This window comes from Pelobates fuscus, chromosome 1, assembly GCF_036172605.1.
Source record: "Pelobates fuscus isolate aPelFus1 chromosome 1, aPelFus1.pri, whole genome shotgun sequence".
Lineage (NCBI taxonomy): Eukaryota > Metazoa > Chordata > Amphibia > Anura > Pelobatidae > Pelobates > Pelobates fuscus.
In genome coordinates this window covers 42,875,339-42,897,235 of record NC_086317.1, presented here as the reverse complement: position 1 = coordinate 42,897,235, position 21,897 = coordinate 42,875,339, and the positions used below count along the sequence as shown (strand labels likewise).

Sequence of the window (21,897 nt, the reverse complement as noted above, 5' to 3'; positions counted from 1 at the left end):
GTCTGAGTGTATAGCAGAGCTCCACAGCAATAATTCTACAGTAATGGGTCTTTAAACTACAATAATGTGTTTAGAAATCAGACTTTGTAAACAAGACACATTGATCTTGTTCTAAATTACAATATAGTTGCAAAAATTATTAGTAAGTTACCTAAAATATCTCAGAACAGCCCTGCCCCTGGCTATACTTCCAATCACACGCCTAAAATTAAAGTGTCCATCTTTGACCGTTTGGAATGGTGGGTTGCATTCCCAATTAGCAATGGAGCACTGTTTTAAACACAGCTTTTTGTAACTTAAGCATGGTTGGCAAACTAAAAGGATTAATGACAGGAAACAATGGACTTTGCAGTCTTTACCTATTGGGTGTCATAAACATGGTGCTACATCTGGTGAAATAAGTATTTTTCTCAGCCTATAGCTATGTGCTAAATACTCCTCGGCCGTTTATGCAAATTTGATAATTTGCTGTTGTGCACCATCTACATAACTCAAGATCTTGGAAAAAAATATCTAAATACATATTTGTCTTGCAAGGTAGAATGTTCGTGTGCGATAGTGCTGATACTGACAACTTAGCTGCTAGAACAGAAATGAAGATGAGCTAAAGTAAGATGACAGAACATGTTTTGCAAGTCCCATTGCCATTCTGTGGTAGATGCTGATATAATGTAAGTCTATTTTTACCAGTCTCAATATACATTGCTTAGATGTGTCACTGTCATTTTAATTCAATCCCTTTTTTCACAAGGCTGAATTTTATCACTCCCTTATACACATAATCCATAAAGACAATTTCCCACTCTAAAGAACAGTATATGTGACGAGAGCATTTGCCGATACCTAGCAAAATCTGTTCTGTTTTCTTTCTTTTCTCCCCTGAGTTAATTGAATAAATGCCATGAAACATGTCACCCTAAACATCACACACAACAATGAGGAATTACATTGGAACAGGAATATAGACGAGACATGATTGCTTCATATAAAAAGTACAAACCCCCCCCAGATAATTAATAAAAGAGGTCCAACTGTAAATGTCTCATAAACCTAGGTTTCATATGGATATACAGTTAATTCATGTTTTCTCTGATTGTGTAGAAATTAGAGGGGTATGGGCTTGTTATTTTAACAAATAATAATTCGAATATTTCATGGAGTCTTATCTTGTTCACGTGTTTTTATTTGATTATTTTATTTTATTCAATAAATTAAATTCCGTGGTTCATTCATACAGCTCTCTTCTAATTTGCCGAGAGTTCATAGAAAATCTCTAGAGTTCAAGTAGCAAAAGGAAAAGATGTGTTGGTTATCCAGGAAGTGCCTCCAGTGGTGCGATCAGTTTTTCTGAAACGGCAATGTTTTACATTGCAGCACTAAGTGCATTAGGGACACTGCACCCAGTCACTTCAATGAGCTGAGGCAGTCTGGGTGCTCAAAATGTTTCCAGTTGTTACATGGAAAAAATGCTGTTTGACTTCACCCCACATTAAAAATAATAATATATAGTTTGCATATCCAATTAACCTGATCAACATTCTTTTTTTTATGGATTGGAGGGATGTAGGGTACCATCTGTAGTCATTAAACTTGACACTTTCAAGAATCTTATACTTGTATTGTATGCTTGATATAGAGGCAGTATTAAAGTGTATAACAATCAATATGAGAAACGCTGTACTATGATTGCTATTGTTTTCTGTTTTTATTACATGCGTATCTGGTTACATAACTGCAGGGATTTTCTAATCAATATAACCGCTCTTTGTTTTCTTCTTTTCACGTTTGGTGCTCAATAACATTGGTGGTCACTGCAAATTTCGGTCAAACACATATAAGCAGTCTATGAACACTATTAGTGCCAGAGACTGGTATCCTTCTTGCACTGTACCTATTAGTAGAGAGGTGGCATATTAAGTAGGGCAAGGGACTTGAAACCTGGCAAATAATGTAACCACTTCACATCTCAAAAAGTGGCAAGTTGGGGATCCTTGGGAACTTAGGTTCTGCTCTGCCCCATATTATAAATCTAAACACGTCTGTGAGAGAATGGCAGAAGGTGTCACTGAACATGGTCATTGCTACTTCACAGGGGGTCCTGTGGATCTCGGAATAGTTTATTAATCCTACCACCCTACTGTTCATGGATAGAAAGGTAGATTTGCTGGGCTTCCAACCACGATCTATTAAATTAACACAAACATGGTATACTCTCAATTGTATGGGATTAAGCAAAATGTGGAAATATGTCAGTAGTGTACTGATAATGATAATTAATGGAGAAAATATACAACAATCTATGCACACCATTATAGCCCAACATGACAATATGTGTAATATCACAATATCCTTTGGCTGATATATACCAGACTGATATACTCCATCATTAAGACTGGAAAAAGAGGGGGGATAATAAATATTTTTATTGTAATATTACAAGTAATAGTACTAATAATAATAATTTGCGATTTTTGTCGCGCTTTTCTCCCTGTGAGACTCAATGCACTTTACAAGTATACAAACATAAAAGTTAGGAGTTTCTGAAGGTCAGCTGAGCGGACTAAATGCCTGATGGAAGAGGTGAGTCTTTAGCTTTTTTAAAAAAAAAATGTCTGTAAGGACTGTGCTTCTCTGATTGCGCACGGTAAAGAGTTCCAGAAGGTAGGGGCAGCGTGGCTGAATGCCCTGGAACCTGAGTCTGTCTTTATTCTTGGCACTGACAGGAATTTGCTGGCTGACCGAAGTGAACAGGATTGGATGTAGGGTGTCAGGAGCTCTTTCAGGTACTGTGGGCCTTGATTGTTTAAGGCTTTGAAGGTTAGCAGGCGAATATTATAATATGTTCGCCATTTAAGTGGAAGCCAATGCAGGGAGGGGGGAACAGGTGTTATGTGGCTAGAGCGAGTTTGATTGGTCAGTAGTCTGGCTGCTGCATTTTGTACAATCTGAAGGCAATGGAGTTCTTTTTCTGGGAGGCCCAAGTAAAGTACATTGCAGTAATATAGCCTGAGAGGATACAAATGCCTGGATTAATGTTGGCATATCATCCGGTGGAATTAAGTGTTGTATCCTGGCTATGTTTTTCAGATAAAAGTAGGCAGATTTTATTATGGAGGAAATCTGCTGTTTAAATGAAAAACCAGAGTCAATCAGCAATCCAAGGTTTCGTACCTTGAGCCTCCAAGCTCCAGGCCAGTTGGGTGATCATGGGATATTTTTGTTGCCAGGGGTCCCCTCACCAAAAGTAACTCTGTTTTGTCTGGGTTCATTTTAAGCCAACTAGCATTCATCCATTCTATGAGGTCTGCTAAGCAACTGTTGATGTGGCATGTTTGGGTCTGTGGTATCTGGAGCAAAAGAGAAGTAGAGTTGTGTGTCATCCACGTAACAATGATACCTTAGGCCATGTCGCCTAATGATGTCCCCCCAGGGGTAGCAAGTAAATTGCAAATAGCATGGGAGACAAGATGGATCCTTGTGGAACTCTGAAGGTCAGTTCTGTTGGTGCCGATGAGCTTGGTCCTGATGTTACTCTCTGTGATCTACCAGTGAGGAATGATTTAAGATTTAAACCAGTTAAGGACTGTGCCTCCTAGACCACAGATGTGCTCTAATCGTATCTATGGGGTTATTCTCTGAACCTGGGCTTGTGAATAATTAACAAGGAAATGAACCCAGGAGCTGGAAGGTTTAGGCAAAAATAGTAAAGTTTTATCAATGGTCAATGGTATCAAATGCAGCTGAGAGATCCAAGAGGATTAGGATGGAGTCTCTCGCATAAGGTGATCATTTAGCACTTGGACTAGCGCTGTTACCGTGCTGTGTTGGCATCTGAAACCTGACGATCAAAGATGATCAAGCTTGATAGATAGGTCTCCAGTTGAGTGGCCACTACTTTTTCAATTATTTTCCCCAGAAATGGAACGTTGGATACTGGTCTGTAATTAGCAATGCAGTCTGGGTCTAATAAAGGTTTCTTTATGAGTGGTTTTACCACAGCTTCTTTTAGAGGATCTGGGAAGTCTCCAGTTTTTAGTGAACACTGCACTTTTTTTGTTAGGGCTGGGGCAAATGTTTAAATGCATGTGGATATAAGCTGAGGTAGAGCAGGGTCTAAGGCACACGTAGTAGGGTGTAACTTTTGCATGGTTCTTTTTACTCCCTCTATATCTACATTTGTAAAGGCGGACCATAAACTGGGGCAAACTGGCATTCCATTGTAGTGGTTCTGGTGTGTAACTGTTTGGCTTGCTGTGATAGAGGCTCAAATTGAGGAAATCTTGTCTCTGAAGAAGATCGCAAATGCTTCACACTCATCCTGAGAAAAGTTAGTGGGGATATGCATGCATGCTGGTTTGCAGAGTGTGCTAAACAGTTACCTGGGTCTATTGTGGGAGAGTGCAATTTTGCGTGATAAAAATGAAAAATGATTCTGAGTGATCTTGAATTGATATTCATTTAGAAGTTTGGGTAAGAGTGGCTTTATCCTCTGGGTCATGTGTCCTGCGCCACTTTCTCTTGAGTTTATGGCCTGTTCTCTTCATTTCTTTGATGGTGCTATCAAACCACGGTGCATTGTTGTGGGTTTTTACAGTGCGTATGCGTGTTGGTGCAATGCTTTCTACGGTATCTCTCATGGTTTTGTTGTAGAGTCGGACTAATGAGCTGGGGTCTTCACAGGTGTCCATTAGTTCACTTAGATCCATATGTGATGTTACATCCAATGGTATCACTCCTTTTAAATAGCAGTGTTTGACCAGGTTCTGAGGCTGGGGTCTGGCTGATTGTGATACAATGGAGAAGTGAATGGAGTGGTGATCTGACCAAACAACTGGATTTACAGTTACTGGTGACACTTCTAGTCCAGACTGGAACACTAGATGACTGGTAAAACAGATGTTGACATAAATAATGACCATTTCTGTTTAGGAATCATTTGGTATTGCAGAATAAAATTGATAACAAACATGACCTTTTCTGTGGGTGGAAGTGGCGACAATTTGTGTGAAGCCGAGTGCATATATTAAACTGAGGAGATCCCAGGCTGTGTTGAAGTCTCCCAATATAAGCCATCTGGGGTGTTCAAGGATTAAGCCAACCAAAAGGTCTGAGAGTTCCTGAAGAAATCTCTTCCTATCTCTTGGGGGGTCTGTATATTAACACCCCACCTCCCTTGCGATCTTGTCTCGGGCCGTTGAAAACTGTGTAATTGCCTGGAATAGCTGCCTCTAGAATAGGCCCCACATTTTCATCTAGCCATGCTAATTCACATGTTTCAATAAGGTCGGCAATAATAGCTGTTTTGATCTTATTGATCTCGCATTGCACATAATTGATCTCAGTCTTGGAATTCTGAGTTTTTGCTCTGTACTTTGGAAACAATGTGTCTCCTAATGGGGATCACACAAAGAGGTTTCCTTGATTTAATTGTTTGGTTTTTGTGGATTCTAGGTTGAATCACTTCAATTGGGCTTGCATGTAGACAGGATGGTGGAGCAGCTGTGATAGTGTCAGGAGCTTGAACTTTAAGTTTTGATTTGCCTCCACGACAGCCCCTGTCAGTCCCTTTGAAGATGCCAAGTGATTTTAGGGTAACCACTAGCGAGGAATTGAGTGCAGCAACCACTTGTTGGGGCCTTAGGAAATACACAAGTGCTAAATTGCAATTATGTCTTGGCAACATTCACTAATTTGCCTGCTAGGTTTGCCTGTTTAGTAATCTGAACTTTTGATTTTTATTAAAAAAGATGTTTGTTAAATTCTTGAATGTTTTGAATCATGCATGCTTTGTAATCAAAGTGGGGAATGGAACTGTGCTGGTAAGATCTGAATATGCTTTTTCTTTGACATCATATGTTTCTCTTGACCACAAAAAATCATATCTATGGGGTTATTCTCTGAACCTGGGCTTGTGAACAGTGATGTCCCGAACGGTTCGCTGGCAAATAGTTCTTGGCGAACATAGCGTGATCGCGTTCGCCACGGACGGCAAACATATGCGATGTTCGGTCCGCCCCCTATTCGTCATAATTGAGTAAACTTTGACCCTGTACCTCACAGTCAGCAGACACATTCCAGCCAACCAGCAGCATACCCTCCCTCTCAGACCTTGCCACCTCCTAGACAACATACAATTTAGATTAATTCTGAAGCTGCATTCATTTTTTTATTTTTTTTTATTTATTTTTGGTGTTTGTGTTTATTATACATTATCCTCCATAGCCAGTAACTTGTGTTTATTATACATTATCCCCCATAGCCAGTAACCTGTGTTTATTATACATTATCCTCCATAGCCAGTAACTTGTGTTTATTATACATTATCCCCCATAGCCAGTAACCTGTGTTTATTATACATTATCCCTCCATAGCCAGTAACCTGTGTTTATTATTCATTATCCCCCCCATAGCCAGTAACCTGTGTTTATTATACATTATCCTTGCCATAGCCAGTAACCTGTGTTTATTATACATTATCCCCCCATAGCCAGTAACCTGTGTTTATTATACATTATCCTCCCATAGCCAGTAATCTGTGTTTATTATACATTATCCCTCCATAGCCAGTAACCTGTGTTTATTATACATTATCCCCCCACAACCAGTAACCTGTGTTTATTATACATTATCCCCCCACAACCAGTAAACTGTGTTTATTATACATTATCCCCCCACAACCAGTAACCTGTGTTTATTATACATTATCCCCCCATAGCCAGTAACCTGTATTTATTATACATTATCCTCCCCATAGCCAGTAACCTGTGTTATTATACATTATCCCCCCATAGCCAGTAACCTGTGTTTATTATACATTATCCTCCCATAGCCAGTAATCTGTGTTTATTATACATTATCCCTCCATAGCCAGTAACCTGTGTTTATTATACAGTATCCCCCCATAGCTAGTAACCTGTGTTTTTATACATTATCCCCCATAGCCAGTAACCTCTGTTTATTATACATTATCCCCCCATAGCCACTAACCTGTGTTTATTATACATTATCCCCCCATAGCCAGTAACCTGTGTTTATTATACATTATCCTCCCATAGCCAGTAACCTGTGTTTATTATACATTATCCCCCCCATAGCCAGTAACCTGTGTTTATTATACATTATCATTCCATAGCCAGTAACCTGTGTTTATTATACATTATCCCCCCATAGCCAGTAACCTGTGTTTATTATACATTATCCCCCATAGTCATTTATCATTGGACCTAGGCAGCATGATGTCTTAGGCCGGCCCAGAGAGTAAGTGAGTGAGTGAGTGAGTGAGTGAATAATATAATATATATGTTCAGAAACATATTAGTAATATATTTAAATCGGGTTCATGCAAAGAGGGTGAAAAGGTATTAAAGAAAAACACTGTAGCGGAATGCAGTATTATAATCCACGATCTCCACTGGTATCACAGGAAAATCGACAGTCAGCGCTAGAAAGCAAGGCAATATCCCAATCCTCCCAATAACCGGACGAAACACAGTCTGGGAGTCAACTAACTTGCTTTATTCACAGACTTCCATACTTATGCAGTTCCCCTTGCAAGGGGTTTCCTTATAGATGTTACAGGGGATTTCTCCCATCAGGCAGTGTAATTATCCCAACAGGCATTGCTGCACAAGAGGGATACTCCCACTAAAATGGACGATTAAGTGGATTATCCCCTCGTGCAGCAAAACTGACAATTCACATAAAAATCTGTATTTCACATAATATTCATCGCTTTTATACGAACAACCGTTCGGTAGATAGCTGGGGTCCGCGGGCACATTTAGTGAGAATACCGCTCAGATCCCAGCTAAACTAACCAAATGCCGCACGAAATACATTTAACCATCGAGTTCGGTTTGAAACTACCGAACACCGATGGGGAACATAATATGATGAGAGCAGAACTCCCGAATGCTCTGGAAGTCCAGCGGTGTTCGTATCATCGAGTAGCCGTTTTCAGTTCCAGGCACTCGACGACCGAACACCGCTGCAGAGACAAAGGATCCAAGATGGCCGACCGCCGCATGGTCGGTAGTCGAACGACGGCCACCTAGGAGAGCCTTTAATTACCGATTGCAACATTGTTGCCATCGGTTAATGAGCGCCACACGACTCTAAGTGTGTGGTCTACCTGGGGAGCCCGTATTCGTTTGACGAACAGCCCGGATAGCCGCGGTTCGTCGAACGAAGTGTTTGCATGCTGGTAGCTTACGGCTGCCAGCATGCAAACTACCATAATACAATACACACACAGCAAAATATACACAGTACCCCCTACAGCCTACGGACAACCTTTCTATAGTATAGTCCAGAAGTGGCTAGGTTTGCCACAAACACACTTATTGCATCAAATTTACAAAGCCAAGCTTTTAAAAGCTTTCCTCATTTCTTTCTCGGGATGAGGAATATATTGGTTGTAGACTGAGGATTTCCATCTGCCCAATCTTTTAATGATATGCACTGGAGTGTCAGTGTTAAAGGAAACCGAAGCTGCCCCTATTCTAAATGAAAGACCTGAGACATGGATACAACCCAATCTTAGGAGTAGTGTTCTGATGTAGAATATGAATTTAGCCATAGTCAGAGGGATTCAGTGAGAGTAGTGGTGAAATGTGTGTGGCATGACTGAGTGTGGGTAAGTAAGCGTCAAGTATTTTAACTGGGCACTAGTTCTAGGTGGGATAAAGTGGTATAGTGGATGGATGAGTAGTTTGGTTCGTTTTAGAGGTTTGTAGAGAAAGTATATAGTGATCATGATTTTTAGCGATATCCAATATTTTTAAGGTGGTCCCAGTGCCACCACTCATATCTGGTGTCACAATAGCTTGCATTTAAAAAAAAGGACAGCACCCTAAAAAGCCCTTTTTAGGGCTAGAACATCAGTCTGCTTTTTTTTTCTTGTGTAATCTAATTGCAGTTGCCTGCCTGTCAGCGTGTGTGTCAGGCTCACAGCGTATACTGTGCCCACTTGCCCAGTGCCACCACTCATATCTGGTGTCACAATAGCTTGCATTTAAAAAAAAAAAAACTTTTTTGACTGTAATATAATAGCAGTCAGTTTCCTTCACACGTGTGCGTTTCAGGGCCTGCCAGGGCACAGTGTCACACCAGTGCAACTCATATCTGGTGTAACAGTATTGTACATAAAAAAAAATATATAGAAATTTGACTGTGAAATAATAGCAGTCAGTTTCCTTCACACGTGTGCATTTCAGGGCCTGCCAGGGCACAGTGTCACACCAGTGCAACTCATATCTGGTGTAACAGTAGTGTACATTTAAAAAAAAAAATACAGGGGGCTTGTTGTCACCTTTCGGGGACCCTTGGTGTTGTACGTGGCTGGGTGGAGGAAGAGACCTTCAATGACATCTGTGAGGACAAGGAACGGGACATGGCTAGCTTGGTATCCAACCTTGTGCAAATGGGGAGTTTGCGGTTGTGCAAATGGACTGTTTGCGGTTGTTTGCGGTGCGTTAAACGGGGAGTTTAGTCTGTCACTGTGAAGCGGGCGTAACCCTTACACTACCTGATCGATACAACATCATACCTAATGTTTTAAAGCACGTTATTCCAAACAATTTAGGAATGTTAGGTGATTTATGCCCTTTATGGATTAAAACCAGACTCTGCATCAACTATGTAATTTTCCATGGGAGTTTTGCCATGGATCCCCCTCCGGCATGCCACAGTCCAGGTGTTAGTCCCCTTGAAACAACTTTTCCATCACTATTGTGGCCAGAAAGAGTCCCTGTGGGTTTTAAAATTCGCCTGCCTATTGAAGTCTATGGCGGTTCGCCGGGTTCGCCCTTTCGCGAACATTTGCGGAAGTTCATGTTCGTGACATCAGTACTTGTGAATAATTAACAAGGAAATGAACCCAGGAGCTGGAAATTTTAGGTAAAAATAGTAAAATTTGATATGTATTAAATCCCCATACATTAACCCAGCGCGGGAGGGAGAGGAGGCAGCCACAGCATTTGGGGAGAGGAGCACGAAGAGTTCCAGACCCCTCACCAGAAGCAGCACGAATATGTGTATGTATGAGTGTGTATGTATGTATGTGTGTATGAGTGTGTGTATATGTATGAGTGTGTGTGTGTATGCATGTATGAGTGTGTGTGTGTGTATGAGTGCGTGTGTGTCAGGCAGTGCATCGCTGTGTGTGTGTGTATGTCAGGGTGTGCATCTGTGTGTGTGTGTGTGTCAAGGTGTGCATCTGTGTGTGTGTGTATATGTCAGTGTGCTTCTGTCTTAGTGTGTATCTGTGTGCGAACACATCTGTGGGTCAGGATATGCGCCTGTGTATGTGCATCTGTGTGTCATTGGGTATCTGCAATTTAACGCAAATATTACAGAGCAGAGCCTGACCTTCAAGCTAAGCAGACGTGCAGTGCATGAGCACCCACAGCTTCTGTGAAATTTGGGGAATTAATACTAGCAACCGCACTTACAAATCACCCACAAATCATTTATCAGGTCAGGGGCTCTTGGACAAGCAGATTGCCACTTTACTCGAGAATTTCTGTTACCGAGCAAGCCTACTGCGACCTACTGGGAGCAGAGCTGGGGAGAGGCAGTTGATCTCCTCAGTCGTCAACTCGTGGCTGGGAACTGCTGTACTCCAACCCCTTTGGACTGGTGGGGGATATCCCGGTCACCTCGGGACTACAAGTCATAAAGTCTGTTGCATGCTGATGTTGGCCCTCACGCAGGCTTGGGACTGGAGTGGCAAAGAGAAGCCTACCATGGAAGAGAGGTGGCTTCAAGGCCTATTGCCTGACCAGATTCTACATCCAGTTCCTATGGAGGGCTTGTATATTTGCCTCTCAACCTCATGCAATCTGTTTTTTCTTTTCTTTTTTCCCCTTGCTCATTTCTCTCTTTTTTTGTGGTATAGCGACCAGCTGTTTTACGTCCCAGGGGGTAACACTCTCCATGACGTGACTGGTCTGATGAGCAGCATTGTTTAAACTTAGTGAAAGCAATGTGTCTAGAGCATGGGTCGTCAACCTGGTCCCTACCGCCCACTAGTGGGCGTTTCAGGATTCGAGGTGGGCGGTAGGGATCCTCCGTTTGAGAGAGTGGGTGGCTGGGCCAGACACAGCAAGCTGGGGCTGGGCTGACAGCCCTAATGATCATTCTGATAAATCCTCCCCTCGGACTGTGCCAGCCTGTCAGTCCGAGGGGAGGAAGGAGGGAGGAGCTGGGGACTGGTGTGGCTGCCTGTCAGACCTGACAGTCTCCCTGCACAGTCTGAAATAATTCAGGCCGCATGCCCTATCCCCAAACGGAAGCTCCGCCTCCCGCTCACAAGCTCCGTCCCCACACAGGTTACTGGGAAGCTGCCCACCGGACCAAGAGAACACTGTAAGGTATTTACTTGTTTACAGCCCCCCTACCCACTATACTGCCCCCCTACCCACATCACAGCCCCCCTACCCACCTCACAGCCCCCCTACCCACTATACTGCCCCCCTACCCACCTCACAGCCCCCCTACCCACTATACTGCCCCCTACCCACTATAGAGCCCCCCTACCCACCTCACTGCCCCCCTACCCACTATACAGCCCCCTAGCCACCTCACAGCCCCCCTACCCACTATAGAGCCCCCTACCCACTATACTGCCCCCCTACCCACCTCACAGCCCCCCTACCCACTATACTGCCCCCTACCCACTATAGAGCCCCCCTACCCACCTCACTGCCCCCCTACCCACTTTACAGCCCCCTAGCCACCTCACAGCCCCCTACCCACTATTCAGCCCCCCTACTCACCCAGGGCCAGCCTTAGGGGTGTGCAAGCTGTGTGGCCGCACAGGGCGCCATGGAAGAGGGGGCGCCCTGCGGCCGCATAGCTCACACGGCATGGGCATATTAGCCACGAGGCAAACAAGACATTTGCCTTGGGCGGCATTTTCCAGGGGGCGGCAAATAAGCCGCCCCCAAATGCCCAAGGCAAATGTCTTGTTAGCCTTGCGGCTAACTGACATGCTGGGCTGCTGGGCTGCTGGGCGGTCGGGCGGCGCTGGTGGGCGGCTGGTGAGGGAGCACTTCCTCTGAGCTGTCTGAGTGTGTGTGTGTCTGTCTGTCTGTGTGTGTGTGACTGTCTGTGTGTGGCTGCCTGCCTGTGTGTGTGTGTGTGGCTGTCTTCCAGTGTGTGTTTGACTGTTTGTCTGTGTGTGTGACTGTGTGTGTGTGTGTGTGTGTGTGACTGTGTGTGTGTGGCTGTTTGCCTCTGTGTGTTTGGCTGTCTGCCTGTGTGTGTGTGGCTGTCTGCGTGTGTGTGTGGCTGTTTGTCTGTGTGTGTGACTGTCTGTGTGTGTGACTGTGTGTGTGTGTGTGTGTGTGTGGCTGTTTGCCTCTGTGTGTTTGACTGTTTGTCTGTGTGTGTGACTGTGTGTGTGTGTGTGTTTGTGTGTGGCTGTCTGTGTGTGACTGCCAGCCTGTGTGTGTGGCTGTCTGCCTGTGTGTGTTTGTGTGTGTGGCTGTCTGCCTGTGTGTGTGTGTGTTTGTGTGTGTGACTGCCTATGTGTGACTGTCTGGGCAGACTAGATGGGCCGAATGGTTCTTATCTGCCGTCACATTCTATGTCTGTGTGTGTGTGTGTTTGTGTGTGGCTGTCTGTGTATGACTGCCTGAGTGTGTTTGTGTGTGTGTGTGTGTGTATGGCTGTCTGCCTGTGTGTGTGTGTGACAGGGTGTGTGGGAAGGGGGAAGGAGTGGGGGAGGGGGGGACGGGAAGGGGGGAAGATTGTGAAGATTTTTCGCACAGGGCGCCCAAATGCCTAAGGCCGGCCCTGTACTCACCTCACAGCCCCCCTACCCACTATACAGCACCTACCCATTATACTACCCACTATACAGCCCCCTACCCACTATACAGCCCCCCTACCCACCTCACAGCCCCCCTACGCATTATACTACCCACTATACAGCCCCCTACCCATTATACTACCCACTATACAGCCCCCTATCCACTATACAGCCCCCCTACTCACTATAGAGCCCCCCTAACCACTATACAGCCCCCCCCTACCCACCTCACGGCCCCCCTACGCATTATAGAGCCCTCTACCCACCTCACTTCCCCCTACCCACCTCACTTCCCCTACCCACTATACAGCCCCCCTACCCACTATACAGACCCCCTACCCACCTCACAGACCCCCTACCCACTATACAGCCCCCTAGCCACTATACATCAGCCTTACTTTTGTACATTGTCCTTAGGAAGGTAAAAGAAAAGCATAAAAAAGGAGATAAAAAGGAAAAGATCAAAAAAATAAAAAAGGGAAGAAAAATTGAAAAAAGGGGATTAAATAAAGGAGGAAAGTACCTGTAAAAAAAGGAGAACGAAGGAGCAGAGTACTTGTAGCATTGGAGAAAGAAGGAGCAGGGTACTTATAAAAAAGGAGAAAGAAGCAAAAGAAAAAGGAGAAAATTGTTGTTGGCTAATAATAATAATAATAAGTGGGCTAACTAGCTCAGCCTTCCTGTTGGGCATTGCTATAAAGGTTTAAACATAGGAAAAAGGGGAAAAAAAGGTGGGGAGGGGAATTCAGGAGGGAGAGGAGGGGAGCTGATGCACAGATGAGAAATCATATTATGAGCAAACAGAGAAATCGTCTGAATATCACCGAAAGAGGAGACCTTTGTTTGTTCCTTATGAAAAGCGAACCAGATATTAAATATTTAGTCTCGCAGCATCAACCTCAAAGATCTCATTAATCACCAGTAAAGGCAATTTAAATTTACTTTATTTTCTCATTAAACTTTATAAAGTTAAAAACATTATAAACATGCATAAAGTAGAAATAAAAAGATAAATGTATGTACATTTTTTTTTTTTTTTTAAACACCATCCTTTCTAAAAAATATTCTGCACTTGCGCGAAAACTGGTGGGCGGTAAGGAAATGTTTCCATCAAGAAAGATGCATTAGTGGGCGGTAGGTAGAAAAAGGTTGACTACCCCTGGTCTAGAGCTTACAGTATTGTTGTGTACCCCACTAAGAATGCACATCTACTTTGTCTGCACTACTCAAAAGCATTGATTCATATTGCCTACTCATTAGATTAGACTAGCATTAGATTATCCCAATGTACCCATGTATGCATAAGAGTACAGTATTTCTGTCTACTTCTTGTGTAACCTAGACATGTAATGCTAGTTTACTGTAATATTTACCACTCTTGATTCCTAAAAAATCTGTGCAGTGATTCCTGTATGCCTCATATTGCTATACTATATGATAATACTTACCTTACTTATGCTCTTGGGAGATAGTAAGACGGCCTGTTATTTGCATGCAAATCAAAAATAATTAAATAAGAATTAAAAAAAAATACATTGCATACAAACACAACCCTGCCTTCAAACTCCAAAAGGATATACAAACACACCCTTCGCTCAAACACAAATACTTCACACAAATGTACACTCGCATTTAAAAGTGAACATTCCATTCATACACACCCCTGCAATCAAGCGCAAACATTACATACAAACACACCCCTATATTAAAACACTAAAACTATATACGAGCACCCCTTTAAACCCCAACACTGTACATTACACTATAGCGCCAGTAAATGCCCCAGCGCTGTACAGATATACAACCTAGAAATTTTGACGTTGTGTGCCTTGCAAAACTATTGAAATATTAAGAGCGCCTTGAACCTAAAAAGTTTGGGAACCACTGCATTAACCATATGATTGAGAGATTCATTGTGGGTATATAGGATAAATAAAATCATCTAACTAGGCTATTAAATTGCCCCCCCCCCCCCCCAAAATGTAAAAATATGTAATTGCCTGCAGCTATAATGAAGAAGGTAAAATATTATGATGGAGTCTGTAACACTAAAGGATTCATTTTCAAGTGCCACTGGCTACATTATTCTACCACCGCAAATAGACCTTCACCAAGACCTTCACCTTTAATTTGAAAAAAGTTTTTATTTTTTTTATATTTATTGAGTTTTTTAATAGATTATAAAAAGACAAAACATATCACATAACCAAGCAAGATGCCACAAAAAAAGGCATTCTAACCTGGGAACAACAATCAATAACATACAAATAACTACTGAGACAAAAAGTATCAAATTACAATATCTTAAGTATAATAATAGCAGAAAATAAGCATAACCGCATCTACACAAAAAGACAAAGATGGGCTATAGCTTACAAACAAGACACACAAAATTGGTCTTACATAGGATAATAAAAAGGAGAGTCGAATTACCCATAAACGAATTACTTTAGTATCTACTAGGGGATCAGAGGGATCATAAGAGTCTATCCTATTCTTGCTTTCATCCAAGATTTGGCAAAAATTGAAACACGTTTTTCCCAAATTCCAGCCCGTTACCAGCCTCTAATATCTTCAATAAATTTAGAATAGAACACACAAAGTCCCTCATTAGAGAAATTGTTACTCAAGAGTAAGTCCTTCTCCATCTCAAAAGGTGGACTTTTTGCGATTTGTTTCTTCTGATAGCCTGTTCTTTATACCAATTTTATGTAATGTATTTGTACTATTTTACTAACTTTAGTATGAAATTCCCACTCCTACTACCAAACTACCAAATAGTCCCTGTCAACTCAAGGAACACTATAGTGTAAGGGGGCAGGGCCTGACCTGCAAGCTGTATAGTCGCATGGCAGAGGAGCTCCCGCAACACATGCTACTTTTAGGGGGAAAACTCACTGATATCAAGCCTGAAATGAGACCGGGGCACGCTACCCAAGCTGGGGGCACCCTGGTAATCTTACCGACACCTGACCCGAGTTTCTCCCGCAATCCTGGACCTCAGGAGGCAGGCTGCGGCCTACGGCCGATGGAGCTGGGGAGAGACGGCCGCTCTCCTTGCCCAAAGGCTGGGGGTACTGAGCCTTTGCCTACCCACCCCCCCCCCCCCCTCAGGACCTCCCCAGGCATCAGGACTACAGCAAGCACAAAAAGCTGAGTCTTGCAGGATGCCCCTTATAACATGGGACTTCCCAGAGGCGGGCGCCACGTGTGGCCACAACTGCAACACGGCAAAGCACCCCATCTTGGCTAAGCTGGATGCCATATTCGATGCCTTCTGGGCAAAACTGGCGAGCAGAGAGCATCAGGCCAACGAACCGGCAAAGTCTCCTGGCAGAAAAAACGAGAGCACATGCTACAGCCACGCTAGTACCCACCCGACAAAATCTCAAAGATGGCGCCGAAGACAGAGGACTCTCCCGCACGAGCGCAAACTGACTCGAGCGAACCACACAGGGAAGCCAGCTCGAAAGGGCCCGAGGGCTCCCACCAGACCCAGCACAAACCTGAGAACAACAACGCAACCACCAGCAAGCAGGCCTACTTCACAGCACCGAACACAACCACAGCAAAGGAGAGCTCCAGTGACCCAGACAGAGACACCACCTACTGGCAACACCAGCACAGGTCTTCATAGCAACAGGTGGCCGAGAACACCAACGACACTCACAACATCATGCCTTGCTCGGCCCCAGCAGGACTTTAAAGCACCCGTAAAGCTCTTCCCTATGCAGGGAAATCCTCAATTATCCTTTTCTTGTTTTGCTTTTCAGCTTAGCATTTCTATACCTATAATCTCCTAATCATACCATGTTGTGCCATACGCATAGGTCATGTCCCAGTATGGCCTGCTACCTGCTACTCACATTTTGATAAGCCTGTTTGCCTGGCACCCTCTTGAAATCACCCACCTTTCTTATACCCTTGTTTTATAAGCATGCAACATATCAAAGTATCCACATCACCACACATACCTGTGCAACACATAGTATAGTGCACTACCTACTTCACCAAAGATATGTGCAGAGGTTTCTTGTATTATCAAACATATGCATCTCAGGGAGCAAAGTGTTTCTTTAACTGGTGAGCAGCTTACTGTCAACCCATGTGTTGCCGAATGTATGACTATAACACTTTAGCATATTGTCAACCAGATCTTATGATTCAGTACATGCATTTTCACACTAAAGTTTACCAACAAAAATTTTAAAAATAAGGCATCGCATTTCTGGAAATGTAACTTAATCTTGCTGTTCGATGTATTAACCCTATACTGTGAAACAATCATACATTTCCCCCACTTTCTCTTCTGTACCCCATCCTATATGCCTTTAATAAAAGAAAGATTGACAAAAAAAACAAAAAACACTATAGTGTAAGGAGTGCAGATATGTATTCCTAACACTATACCATTTTCACACTAATCATTATTTTTGACAACATGCTATCTGCATTAGACATGTTATTTGCAAAGTGAAAATTGATCTTTACTCAATATCTGTTTTATTTTTTTTCCCATAGAAAATGAAATCTTCAAATTAGTATGTTTTCAGTATTTTTTGTAATTTTTAATTGTAATTCTCAAATTGCTGTGTAAGCTTAAAAGACCACTATAGTCACCTAAATTACTTTAGCTAAATAAACCAGTTTTAGTGTATAGATCATTACCCTGCAATTTCACTGCTCAATTCACTGTCATTTAGGAGTTAAATCACTTTGTTTCTGTTTATGCAGCCCTAACCACACCTCCCCTGGCTATGATTGACAGAGCCTGCATGAAAAAAAAAACTGGTTTCACTTTCAAACAGATGTAATTTACCTTAAATAATTGTATCTCAATCTCTAAATTGAACTTTAATCACATACAGGAGGTTCTTGCAGGGTCTAGCAAACTATTAACATAGCAGGGGATAAGAAAATCTTAATTAAACAGAACTTGCAATCAAGAAAGCCTAAATAGGGCTCTCTTTACAGGAAGTGTTTATGGAAGGCTGTGCAAGTCACATGCAGGGAGGTGTGACTAGGGTTCATAAACAAAGGGATTTAACTCCTAAATGGCAGAGGATTGAGCAGTGAGGCTGCAGGGGCATGTTCTATACACCAAAACTGCTTCATTAAGCTAAAGTTGTTCAGGTGACTATAGTGTCCCTTTAATTTGCAATCTAGGGATCCATTTTCACGATTAATCTCTGCATTTGAACTTTGCTTTTTAATTTTCTACTTTCTATATTTCTATTTTACTTTCTATAATTGCTTTTTTTCTCAATGTCTTCCTAATCTTTGCACTACATTACTGTACTTGCTACCTAATTAACCAAACATGCAAAAATGTTGCGATGCATGATTTGACATACAATTAATTTTACTGTTAAACTTTATGCAGCAATTTACTTTCTAATTTATTTTTCTCAAAGTGCATTATTTTGTAATAGTACTATATTTTTTCTATCTGTATACCACCTTATTCCTTCTTAGTTCAATCCTCTGATCCAGCACGTAAGTGTGTATAGTCACTCTCTATCTCCAATAGTCCTACATATTCAGAGTAGGGATGCTTTCTTTGTGTGACACTGTAATAATGATAATCTGTCTGTGCTGACAGTTTTATTACTTCTCCATCTGTTCTGGTTCTAAATTTTGTATATTTTGTGTTGTCTCTACAATACTCTCTTTATTCTGTATTCTAGAATATTATAGTAATCTCTAAACCTTCTTTCTATCTGTGTACCTTGCCTGCCCTATAATATTCTCTCTCCAGACACACACATCTCTTTATAATGCTATTTACTCTGTATTGGCAATAAACATACACCGTCCCTTAACTCATGTTGTATGAGCATTCTTACTCAAATAATTATTATCTGTGTACTGTCACTCTGTGTCCTGTCACTCTGATATTCTCTCTGTAATAGGACTCCACTTTCTATAAAGCTGATTGTGTCTCTGGACTGGGATTCTTTATCAAAAAGGTATATTATTTTCCTGCTGCCAATTACCATTTATCTACCAGTCTTGTACCCTCAATACTGGCACTGTATATCCCATAATAATGACACTGTCTCTGCTGGCATTGACTGTAGCAGAGCTATTCTCTCTGCACTGATGTTGTCTTTGTGTTAACACTTATGTTTTTATAATAATGTAATTTTCCTTTTATTTTGGCACTCTACTACATTATTCTTTCTATAACACTGCTGCTCTGTCTCTCAGATGGCACTTGGTTTACTGTAAGATATATTTTTTTCCCCTCTGCTGGTACTTTACTTTCTAAACTCTAATAATGACATGCTCTCTGTTCTGGCTCAATTCTGTAACAACGTTAAAACTCTGTGCTAGCAGTATACTCTGTGCTGGCTCTATACATTCTGTTACAATTTCATACTCTGTGCTAGCAGTATACTCTGTGCTGGCTCTATACATTCTGTTACAATTTCATACTCTGTGCTAGCAGTATACTCTGTGCTGGCTCTATACATTCTGTTACAATTTCATACTCTGTGCTAGCAGTATACTCTGTGCTGGCTCTATACATTATGTTACAATTTCATACTCTGTGCTAGCAGTATACTCTGTGCTGGCTCTATACATTCTGTTACAATTTCATACTCTGTCCTAGCAGTATACTCTGTGCTGGCTCTATACATTCTGTTACAATTTCATACTCTGTGCTAGCAGTATACTCTGTGCTGGCTCTATACATTCTGTTACAATTTCATACTCTGTGCTAACAGTATACTCTGTGCTGGCTCTATACATTCCGCAACAATCGCATACATCCTACAGGTTATACACTTTGCTTTTTTATCTACTGGTATTTTACTTTCTGTAACAATGTTGCACTCTCTGTACTGACACTCTACTCTAAGTAACAGTGTTATGCTCTCAGTACTGACACTCTACTCTCAGTAACAGTTTTATGCTCTCTGTACTGACACTCTACTCTCAGTAACAGTTTTATACTCTCTGTACTGGCACTCTACTCTCAGTAACAGTTTTATACTCTCAGTACTGACACTCTACTCTCAGTAACAGTTTTATGCTCTCAGTGCTGACACTCTACTCTCAGTAACAGTTTTATACTCTCTGTACTGACACTCTACTCTCAGTAACAGTTTTATACTCTCTGTACTGACACTCTACTCTCAGTAACAGTTTTATACTCGCTGTACTGACACTCTACTCTCAGTAACAGTTTTATACTCGCTGTACTGACACTCTACTCTCAGTAACAGTTTTATACTCTCTGTACTGACACTCTACTCTCAGTAACAGTTTTATACTCTCAGTACTGACACTCTACTCTCAGTAACAGTTTTATACTCTCTGTACTGACACTCTACTCTCAGTAACAGTTGTATACTCTCTGTACTGACACTCTACTCTCAGTAACAGTTGTATACTCTCAGTACTGACACTCTACTCTCAGTAACAGTTTTATACTCTCTGAACTGACACTCTACTCTCAGTAACAGTTTTATACTCTCAGTACTGGCACTCTACTCTCAGTAACAGTTTTATACTCTCAGTACTGACACTCTACTCTCAGTAACAGTTTTATGCTCTCAGTGCTGACACTCTACTCTCAGTAACAGTTTTATACTCTCTGTACTGACACTCTACTCTCAGTAACAGTGTTATGCTCTCAGTACTGACACTCTACTCTCAGTAACAGTTTTATACTCTCTGTACTGACACTCTACTCTCAGTAACAGTTTTATACTCTCTGTGCTGACACTCTACTCTCAGTAACAGTTTTATACTCTCTGTACTGACACTCTACTCTCAGTGACAGTTTTATACTCTCAGTACTGACACTCTACTCTCAGTAACAGTTTTATACTCTCTGTACTGACACTCTACTCTCAGTAACAGTTGTATACTCTCTGTACTGACACTCTACTCTCAGTAACAGTTGTATACTCTCAGTACTGACACTCTAATCTTAGTAACAGTTTTATACTCTCTGTGCTGACACTCTACTCTCAGTAACAGTTTTATACTCTCTGTGCTGACACTCTACTCTCAGTAACAGTTTTATACTCTCTGTTACTGACACTCTACTCTCAGTGACAGTTTTATACTCTCTGTACTGGCACTCTACTCTAAGTAACCGTTGTATACTCTCAGTACTGACACTCTAATCTTAGTAACAGTTTTATACTCTCTGTGCTGACACTCTACTCTCAGTAACAGTTTTATACTCTCTGTACTGACACTCTGATCTCAGTAACAGTTTTATACTCTCTGTGCTGACACTCTACTCTCTGTACTGACACTCCATTTTAATAAAAGCACTGTATTGCCCCAGCTGTCCTGTTTTTGTTGTTGAACTGACCTGTGAGTGCAGCAAGCAGGAGCAATGTGAGGAGCTTTGGATGCCAGTGAGACCTTGTAAAGTCCATCCAAACTTTGGAACCCAGCTGAGAAGTTGGCTACTCTGTCAGGATGCTTCACGTCTCACCACGTCCCTTGCAGCTGAGCCCAGACAGGGTTTAAAGTGATCCAGTTCTGGATAACACATGCAATATCTCAGATCTGTGTCCTTTCCTTGTCATCATCAGCAGCTACCCTCTCAGTGTTGTGTCTGAACATCCCCCCTTCCTCAGATCACCAAATGTGTTTCCTTCTTTGTTTGTTAGAATTCCCTGCTCCTTCCTCTTGTGTTCCAACAGCTTTTCCTGATGCTTCCATTCTCAGATTTCAGCTTGGTGGGTGGCACTGTTAAGATTTCTTTTTAAAGACACAGCTCAGTGTGTGATACCCTCAGGGTACTTTTATCTTTTGTTAGTATGATTACTAACTGGTGTTGCATCCTAGGATAAGTCACAGCTCCTGGAATAGAAGTCACAGAGCCTTTTAGTAATATGTGATTTACTTTTATTTCAATTTGAAGAGAGAGAGAGAGAGAGAGAGAGAGAGAGAGAGAGAGAGAGAGAGAGAGAGAGAGAGAGAGAGAGAGAGAGAGAGAGAGAGAGAGCGATCTGAATCATTGCTTTTGTAACACTGTTTTAAATACTGACCTTGTTATTTAAAGGGACACTATAGCCACCCAGACCACTTCAGTTCAATGAAGTGGTCTGGGT

The 21,897-nt window shown here is 42.1% G+C and overlaps 1 protein-coding gene across 1 annotated transcript in view; it reads right to left on the bottom strand.

Moving 5' to 3' along the window:
- The window catches only part of CYYR1 (cysteine and tyrosine rich 1), a 119,375-nt gene extending 97,871 nt beyond the window's left edge, over nucleotides 1-21,504 (bottom strand). Inside the window, exon 1 of the mRNA XM_063442981.1 lies at nucleotides 21,150-21,504. Within this exon, the coding sequence (XP_063299051.1) occupies nucleotides 21,150-21,216 (67 nt within the window). The 5' untranslated portion in view covers nucleotides 21,217-21,504. The remainder of the gene's footprint in view (nucleotides 1-21,149) is intronic.
- Nucleotides 21,505-21,897: the final 393 nt, after the last annotated feature.